The 10,214-nt window shown below is 40.1% G+C and overlaps 1 gene segment (V, D, J or C); it reads right to left on the reverse strand.

The window, feature by feature from the left end:
- Positions 1–1,053: 1,053 nt before the first annotated feature.
- Positions 1,054–9,958, reverse strand: LOC135323542 (T cell receptor delta constant-like). The segment is given in 5 exon segments: positions 1,054–1,772; positions 2,403–2,519; positions 2,906–2,968; positions 4,792–5,076; positions 9,680–9,958. Coding segments are annotated over 4 exon segments (642 nt in total).
- Positions 9,959–10,214: the final 256 nt, after the last annotated feature.

The raw sequence follows: 10,214 nt of genomic DNA on the forward strand, positions 1-10,214 counted from the left end.
GCTTGGGCTGTGTGGCAGGATTTTCAGTCTGCCAATTCTTGCAGACCCAATGAAGGGCCACTCAGGAAAACCCAACTCCTTGATTTGCACAAATGCCCACAGATGGTATTCCTGGTCTGTGTCTTGCCTGTGAGACTGGAAAAGGGTCGATGTAGAGTGCGATGTAAAAAGGTTAGGGTGTCATCAGCAAATCAGGACAAAAATACTAGTGAGCAAAATGCCTGATTTAAAGTATAGTGGTGGAATAAAGAATTTTACTGGTTTTGGATCTGCTGTTCAAATTTCATTTGTCTTCTGGATAGGGTGAGGGTCTTCTATGTGTCTGTAGGGTTTGAGGGACTAGCCTCAGTTAAATAGACCTTACTACACACACTTCATAGGGACTGTCTTGGAGCCAGAAGTACATCAGTCAGTATCTGAAAAATCTCATAAGCTTCCCCCCCAGGATGTGGTTAACATGTTTTTTGAAACAAGGGGAGTTCTCCTTGCACAGTACAACCTAGTCATAAGCATTAACCACAGCATCCTGCCTGTTGCTTGTGAGAGAAAGATGTTGGGATCTTTTAGACAAATAACCAAGTTGCTATGGAAACCGTATCACTGCATCAAACCACTGTATTTTACTTCCTGTTGGCCCCTTTCTAGTATCAATGAGTGGAAAAACCCAGCATGTTCTTTCCTTTTCTGAGATCTGTATTTTCCTTCCTACTCCTCATATCAACCCAGCTCTTAACTGATTTCTCTTTAAACACATCTCCCTTTTTGCTATGATCCATAATATCCTGCCTGGGTCTCTTCAAAGGTATTTGAAAGACCAAGTCTCACGCGAATCCCGTGAGTTTAGAATTTATGCCCCTCCAGAAGCCTTTCAATATGCCAAAGAGACCCCTCCTTTCCCTGTTCAAAGCCTAGAAAAGACAAAATCAGCCAAAGGGAAATCTAGGCTATCAAAGCTGTATTTCTAGATCTCAGTGATCATCGGACAGGACAGTTGGATTTCAGCAATCTCCATCCTAAATTTAGAAGAAAACGCACAGCACAAACCACAGGACATTTTGGCGTAGTAAAACTTTATTTCGGGTAAACCTAAAATGCAGGAGTTGAACACTTAGCAAAAGAGATACATGGTAAAGAAATGCAAATTAAAATGTTGTTATGGTTGAATGTTATCTGGTTGAAGTGAATCACTTCAAGGATCTTCACAAAATGCGTCTTTTCATCTACATTAGAAAATTATGGTTATTGAAGCTATCTAAAAAATATTAAAACTAAATTATATCTACTGTGTCTGAATTCTGTAAGCTGTAAAACATCTCAAGAGAGAGTGATATAATTTGCCTATAGAAGAGATTTTTAAAGGGTCATGGATCTATAGTGAAATTCTGATTTTTCAAAACTACCAAAGCAATTTGGATGCTTCTCTGCAATGTTTAGAGGAGAGGGGATATCAATTTCCACTTAGAGGGATAAGGAAAAAGTTCACTGGGAATAAGAAATATCCAAAGCAGTTACAATTATTTGTACAGTGAAAGAAACTAGCTAGACAGGATTCAACAGTATAATATGCCTAAGAAAACTCCCAAACAGTGTTAGCTGAAAAGCCACATGACTAAGTGAAGAGACTGATAAATCTACAGGGACTAAGGGGAAGGTGCAGTGTTGTGCTCTCAGTACTTATTGTGAGTAGATTTGACCTGTGCTGTTGAAATTGCTGTGGGTACACACTCTCTCCTTCTGTCCCTTAGACTGCTGATGGTAATCTTCACCACCACCTGGAAGAACAAACTGTGTTTCAAAGTCTTATCCACATTTAAGGCAGATGGACTTCTGTGACACCATTTGATTGCTGTTAGATCAGAATGGTAGACTCACAAAGCTTAGACTGGAGCATTTTTTGTGCTACTTTGGGTAGCATAAAAATTGGCTTAAAAAAAAAAAAAATCTCCCTCCTACTCCCTTTTTCTCACTCCTTCACATGTTTGGTTTTGATGACCCTCACTTCTGACTCCTTATTCACCTTGATTTTTCTCCAGGCTTGTGTTCTGCCACTTGAAACAGTCGGTGAGAGATTTTCTGTGTGCTTCTGATAAAAACTGAGGTGCTCTGGGCTAAATAGGTGCAAAGCATGTTTGAGGACCAACCACACACACTCTCTCTCTCACACACACACACACACACACACACACACACACACACACACACACACACAAAGCTTTGGACAGAGAGGTGCTGTTTTCTCTTTTTCTTTTTTCTTTTTTTTTTCCTTTTTCTTTTTTCTCCAGAAACCTACAAAAGTTAGTCAATGGAAACAGGAGGATAGTAACAAGTATCATTCCTGGTATAGAAAGTCAAGTGGTCATTTTGATACCTGCTTCCGCAGATCAAGTTAGGTGTTTCCCTACCTCAGAAAAGAAACAACTTGATACTCATGAGCGTATTGAAGGCGATGCTTTTTGCCAGCAGGACTCTGAAACCTAGCACAGCCATGGAGAGCATGTTCACTTTCTCTGTTTCGATATCTGCTTAGTGAGAAAGAAAAGAGGGGGGAGATCATGATCTAGATTGGGATATCTTGATATTGGCAGAAAGTGTGTGTGGGGGGGAAACACAAGTCATAGTTTCAGAGGAAGAAACAATAACAGAGGAAAAGACAATAGAGAAATATGGCACCAGTAGAGAAGAGAGGAGCATGTCTGTCTAGATCAGATTTTGCTTCCTGTTGATTATTTACTGAAATCAAAGCTTATCTGTTATGCTGTTGTTATGTTCTGCTACTCTGAAGAAGATGATTGTTTTTGATAAATAAGTATTCTGATTCTTTTCCATCTGAGAAAATTTATTTTCATGCTTTTGTATCAGTTCCTATCATGGCAACATAACTTCACAGTCCCTTTAGGTAACTAACCTTTTGTAGAGGTGTCTGTTATGTTGCAAACATTCACCGTTACTGGTTCTTCAATCTCCTTTTCTGCAGTGTGATAAAGAAATGGCATTATAAAAAATATGCAAATTTTAAAAAGGCTTGAACAAAGTTCAACAGGTGAGCAGTACTGTCTGAAACTCAGCTGTCAGGTTTTTCTAACATTAATCTGAGGAGAAAATTTTGCTTTATGTTCAATTGCAGCAAACAAAAGAATTATTCAGTTGTGTTGTTAATGAGCAATTAACAAATCCATGGGGGGAATGAAGTTTACAAAAAAAAGTGGTTTTAAGCAAAAAATAAAATTACTTTCACTTTTTATTGTTTTTAGGGAAAAAAATCAGGCTATCTTCTAGCAGGCAGACTGTTACGTCTTGAAGCATTGAGTCTTTAGTAAACATAAATTCAGGTGATCAAGAGTAATCAGCATGGATTCACAAAGGGGAAATCACGCTTAACCAACCTGACAGCCTTCTATGATGCTGGCTGGGAAGATGAGGGGAGAGCTGTGGATGTTCTCTACCTTGACTTCAGCGAGGCCTTTGACACTGTTTCACATAACATCCTCACAGCAAGCTGATGATGAGGTACAGACTAGGTGAGCAGATAGTGAGGTGGATGGAAAACTGGCTGAATGGCAGGGCTCAGAGCGTTATGATCAGTGGCACAGTCTAGTCGGAGGCCTGTAGCTAGTCGTGTACCTCAGGGGGTCAATTCTGGGTCCAATATTGTTCAACTTATTCAATGACCTGGATGAAGGGACAGCAAGTTTGCTGATCATCCAAAACTGGTGTCAGTGGCTGATACACCAGAGGGCTGTGCTGCCATTCAGAAGGACATCAACAGGCTGGAGAGATGGGCAGAGGGGAACCTCAAGAAGTTCAATAAGGGGAAATGCAGGGTCCTCCACCTAGGGAGAAATAACCCCATACACCAGTACAGACTGACCTGCTGGAAAGCAGCTCTGTAGAGGAGGGCTTGGGAGTCATGGTGGACAACAAGTTGACAATGTGCCAGCAATGTGCCCTTGTGGCAAAGAAGGCCTGGACTGCATTAGGAGGAGCATTGCCAGCAGGTTGAGGGAAGTGATCCTTCCCCTCTATTCAGACCTGGTGAGGCCACACCTGGGGTACTCTGTCCAGTCCTGGGCTCCCCAGGTTAAGAGAGATATAGAGCTACTGAAGAGAGTCCAGCAAAGGGCAACTAAGATGATTAAGGGACTGGAGCCTCTCTCATATGAGGAAAGGCTGAGAGAGCTGGGATTGTTTAGCCTGGAGAAGAGAAGACTGAGGGGGGATCTTCTCAGTGTATTTAAATATCTGAAGGGAGGGTGTCAAGAGGATGGGGCCAGGCTCTTTTCAGTGGTGCCCAGCAATAGGACAAGGCGATGAGCACAAACTGAAACAGAGGAAGTTTTGTCTGAACATAAGGAAAAAATTCTTTACTGTGAGGGTGACGGAGTACTGGAACAGGTTGCAAAGAGAGATTGTGGAGTCTCCATACTTGGAAATATTCAAAAGCCATCTGGACACAGTCCCAGGCAATGTGCTCTAGGTGACCCTGCTTGAGCAGGGGTATTGGACTAGGTGATCTGCAGAGGTTCTTTGCAACCTCAGCTGTTCTGTGATTCTGTGAAGATTGTGCCTTTTTTTTTTTTTTTCCAAGTAGCTCCAAGAACTTAAACAATGATAATTTAAGACCATCTGTGCTAGATGCTTTTAAATATCTTTCAGCTCTACCTGCTTAAGCACCTAGATGTCTTTCTCATTCCTGCTGGATGCCCAGGGGATGCTTCTTAGAGGGAGCAACAGTAAATGTTGGAACACACTACCCCCCCAGAAATAAGTTGCAATTGTACCACAAAATTGTACCTGGTGATGTTGTGTTTTTTGCAAAAGTGGTGCCGTTGAACTTGGCCTTGCAGGTCACCTCCATCTCTGGTTTCACCTGAACCACCTTAATAGTACTGTACGTCCCCTCAGACATCAGAATGGGTTTATTCTGTTCATATACAACTTCATTAGACGATACCTCCAAACTGATGTTCTTTGGATAGAAATTCCTTGCCAGACAAACTGCGTTCACATTATTGTTTCCTTTCTTGGTATTCTTTGATTTAATCACAATGACTTCTGGGACAGAATCTTCTCGTTTCTCTGTGAAAAAAACACATTGTTTGGGCATGACTTTATTCTATTGCAAGTGAACTAAGTCATGTACAGTTCAGATACAGGTCAGCTGTGACCCTTGCCTGGCACAATCATTCACTCAATGCCTTTTTTTGTGTTTATTTCTTGCTGCTGTTTCCAAAAGAGCAGATCGAAGACAGAGAGGGTGTATAAGGGTAGGATGGTTGCAGGAGCTTTAATTTCTTGAAATTCTAAGCCTGCTTTTGCCAGAACATGGCTCTATATATGAATTATTTATCTATATGTGAATTAGTTATTTTGTAAGTGAGGGACTGGCAAATGAGAAGAAACTTCTAAGGATGCAATGCAAGAGTCAAATTATTCTACTTTATCAACAATGTATTTCCTAAAAATAATAATTCTATCAAGGATAGCCTTATATGGTCATGAGACATGAAAAAGGAACTGTTTTCTCTTTACTCCTCCCCCAACCTTATTCTGAAGTGGCTAACATATATAAGCATAGCAACAGTGGTAGGACAAAAAGAGAAGGCAGTTTGCTGTTTCATTGTTGTATAAGGCTACTCTAATCAGTGGGGTAGCTTGCAGAAATGAAGTGCTGCTGCTCGAGTGGATGAAAACGTTGATCTTTTCACTAACAAATGCTCAACTGCAAAAGGATTTTTTTCAAGTGGGAGAGAAACAATCAGAAGTTGTCTCTGGATTGCTTATCTCCACTTCTCCAGGACTTCTTAATAAGGTCAAACACTTCAAACTGGGGGGAGGTTTTCGCTACTACACATTGCAAATGGTGTAAATTATTCCAACCCAGTCTGGAGACATTTAAACAGATAACAGAAGTGGTACTTGGTTCAACAAAAAGTCTCGTATCTGTTGCAAAAAGTGTGACTTTTATTGTCTGTGCACAGTGCTATATTGCTAGTCCCACAGCTCCAGGGGCAGTGCAAAATATAATGCATAATTTCTATAATAAACTAATTTCAAGGGGAAAACTTCCTCAGGCCTATGAATTTGATGTCCACGGACAAATCCCCTAACAGTCTTTTTCATCTTAGTGTACCAGTTTTCTGCAGTGGTTCTTCAGGATTAAGATATTAACAAACATCAAAGCATGAAAAAGATGCCTTAGAACTGGAATTTTGAAAGATCCTAGAGGATGCAAGTGGTACATTTTCATAGGATTTGGTTTCTGAGCTTTCTCATGCATCTTCCAGCAGAGTTGCTCTGAAACTTTCAGCTGCATTTCTTCCCGTTTATAAATAATTCAGGAACCGAATTCTCAGTTCTAAGCAAATACAGGAATGCCAAAGGCTTGACAACTGAAAAAAAGCCTGAATTTCAGCCATACAGCAGCATCCTTCTATGCAGATTTCCTATAGGAGATACAAGATGAGTAATGAAATAAGATTGTTTAAACTTGAAGGGGATGTCTTTTTGGCACATAGCTGATCTCTTGAAATCATTTAGCAGCCAACAATCATCACGATTTTTAAAATCAAAATATCTTTATCCTCAAGTCATAGATGGAGGAACTAAGGTCACTCTACATGCTAATGTGAAGATAAGGTTAGCAATGTGAGTTCTAATAAAAATATGAAGTCAAAGGGATTCATCTGGTATGCCTCCATGTCAAAAACGGCTCAGCTTATCACAGACTACCAGACAAAACATAAAGGATTTACATGTTTTCACATTTACCATAGCTACATGGGTCTCCCTTCTAAAGAGAGGTGCATTAGGGTTTGAATGCTGCACAAGATGTGTGTTACGTTCTGCTCAAAAGATCCCTCAGTGCTAATGTTTTATTTTTCACAGGGCATCTTTGCAAGTTCTGTTCAAGGGGCTCCAATTCTATGCTATTCCCCTCCTCCCCCAAAGAAGAACTGAGGCACAAGGCAAACAGCACTCTGCCATAACTTCATTCACTGGCTCTACTAACGAAAACCAGCACAACTTCATTGTTGTCAACTTACACCAGATATGAAAAAGGAATCCAGTCGTTATCACCTTCATTTGACTTATTCAATTGATTCCAAACTCTGGACTTTTTAGTGGAATTAAACTACTAGAAAAATACCATCTAAGACTCCTTTTAATGCTTTGGTATAATATTATCCCCCTTTCCCCCTGGCCTGATGATATCTTTCTAACCCTGACAAAACAGACTGTCTTAGGAACTTAAATACCAAACTCCACAGGAGCTTTAGTTCCCTTCAAACCACCCAAGCAGGGCATTATAACCTAATAATGACTAGAAGTCTTATAAAGATGCTTACATAAATGGATAGATGTTGAGCCCCAAACAAACCCAGCATGATAGCAGCCAGGACTTGCCCTTGTGGAGTCCAATTTCTTTGGCAACTCCTGAGAAGGGGTTTCAGCATACTTTTTAAACTTAAGATGTCGAGTTAGGTATCAAAAGATTATGCATAGAAATCATGAAGTCTAATTTGTGACTTTAAAGCATTGGGAGGGTGGCTCCCTGAATTCTGGGAGGAGGAAGGAAAAAAGTGAAAAACCAAACAGTAACAATTCAGAAAATGTTAATGCATAAAGAATACCTACTTTGCTCCACAGTCAGTTGAGTCCCCTTCCCAAAGAGAAGAGCAGCACTATCACACAGTTACAACTAGTAAAGCAAAAAAAAACGCTCATTTTGCGATTCGTCCCAGACACATTTCCTTTCCAGGGGCTGTAACGTGGCTTCACCAGAGTCTTCTAGCTCTGTGCATATTTTGTTATTTGAGAAGAGCTTTAAAGACTTGTCATGTACTCTGACCTCCAGTACTACCAAACAGACAATATACCAGCAAACTGTTCCTATAGTATAACTCACTGAGGAAAATCCTTAGCAGGAATAAATCTGCACAATACAATTGTTGTTAATAAAGATACATTATTTCTTTATCAGAACGATAATGTTTCAACTGAGTCATGCTATTTTGCATTACTTGAAAATAGAGCCATGAATTCTTACCATTTCTTGCTTTTTTGGGGGTGAAGGGAGGGGAGACGTGTGTGTGGGGGGGGTTTGTATTAGACACTGTAAGCTGCACTGTATTACCACAAAAAAAGTTGTACTTCTCTTTTCCTATAATCTTACAAAGTCATGGAATTAGCTATATATTTCATCTTGTTATGTGCCTCAGTTTGATTAATGAACATTTTATCTAGAATAAATCAGGAAAATCCTTAGCTGTTCTTAATTGAGCCCTCAAGAGTGGAATGTGTTATTAATGCATATTTTCTATGTCTTTTGTGTTTGGGAATTTTTAAAAGATTCAGGTAATAAGGCAAGTAGGTTCTTAGCATTTTTAAAGGCTTATGAGCATCTCCCAAAGAAATCCAAAATTAGCAATGAAAACGTCAGGCTGTAAGAATTTTGGAAATTTTGGCTGCAAAATATGAAGTATTTCAGCAGACATTGAGTGACTTAGATAGTTAAGTCCTATTATCTTTTATTGACATACATCTTGCCCTAAAGTCTTTATGCAGCTTTTATATTTTCATCCTAATTTTTCTATTCCCACCTCCATCCTCAGCTAGAAAAACAGAAAACATAGGAACAGAATGGAAACTGCACTCAGCTGAAGTTTCATACCATTACTCATTCTTCTGCCTGCACTTAGCACTTAGACTGCCTTTTGCTGCTGTTTTTCTTTTTTTTTTCTTTTCTTGCCAGATCCTAATATTCACTGTGGGATATTTTACCTCCTCTGTTGACAACTGCTAAGTCCATATCGATATAGACTAATGCTGGAATTATTGGAATTTGGGAATGTCTTCTGGTCCTGTATTTACAGCTGATGATTTTTTGGTTGGAAAGAAAAAAGATCTTTGTTCAGAGTAGTGACTTTGTAGGCCCTTGTTCTTTAGGAATTGGGGATGGAATTCAGTTGTCCCAAAAAAGACATTTACTACCATGTAAGGTATCCTGCAGGCTTGGGTCGACATTAGGCAGTGTCTAAGAGAGCCTCATGTCTCTCTGCAATGAAAGTCACACTCTTTAGGGATGTAAAATGACACTGGACATTTCTTTCAGCACCTAAAAGCCATGCAGACCTCTGAAAGCATCATAACACATTTTTAGGTCTGCATCTTGATATTTAGTGCAACAAAGATAACCTAACAAACTTCCCTGTTGGTACAACATTAACACTCCCAGAGAAAAGCTTGGGAAGACCCTCCATCAATACTTAGAAGTGTCAGCCTTCAGAAGGGTACCATTTCCAAATATTAGGGGTCTTGCTCACCACTCAAGCAGTCACTACAAAAATCCTACCCATCCTGTCTTTTCCTAAGGACATGCGAAACTATTCAGATTGATGTTCCCTGAAAACCTTTAAGGCACTCTTTTTCCTCTCCACCAAAAAAAAAAAAAAAAAAAGGTCTTTGTTCTACATGGCCAAATTCCAGTTAAAGGGGGGAAAATGTAAGGCTTTGTTATAACACCTGCCCACTGCTGTATCTGCATTTTTCAAAGTCTAGGCAACTTAGTAACTAAATCCCATTCATTCTGAGAGGGCCTGGATATGAGGCAGCTATGAAAATTTAAGTTCAGCGTTATTTAACCTTCCTCCTCTCCCTCCACGCCAATAAAATTACTTACCTAGTAACACTGCGAGTGTGGTGCCAGTGCCAAAAACTAGCTTATCATACCACAGAGCTAAAGAGCTGTCCTGTAACTTCTCTCTCATGTCAGCTTTATGCTGAGCTGTGCATAACTGCTCAAAATGAGTCAATGAAAATCCACTGAAACATGGATAACTAAAGTTAATACATTTCATGCTGATGCTGGGTCAGAGTCCCATCCAGACTGGGCATAAATTATGGCGTGTTAAGCTTCAGTAGTGCACAGCAATGGTGTTTGGGGATTGCAGAATACTGGTGAGATACACAGCTAGCCCAGTTGTTGCTGTGAAGCCTTTCTAGGCAGATACAACCTGAGGACTCATCCTGAAGCCCCGGCTGTGGAGAGTGTACTCCAGAGATTCCAGCATCAGAAAGTGCTTACAGTGACACCAAATCACAAGATACCTTTGTCCTCCCCTACCACCACATTTTAACTTAACTTATAGAAGTAAAAATAATGGTACTTACTTGGTTCAACTGTGAGAGTGGTCCCGCTTCCAAATATGAGCTTC

The sequence above is a fragment of the Dromaius novaehollandiae genome, chromosome 22 (assembly GCF_036370855.1).
Source record: "Dromaius novaehollandiae isolate bDroNov1 chromosome 22, bDroNov1.hap1, whole genome shotgun sequence".
Taxonomy (NCBI): Eukaryota; Metazoa; Chordata; class Aves; order Casuariiformes; family Dromaiidae; genus Dromaius; species Dromaius novaehollandiae.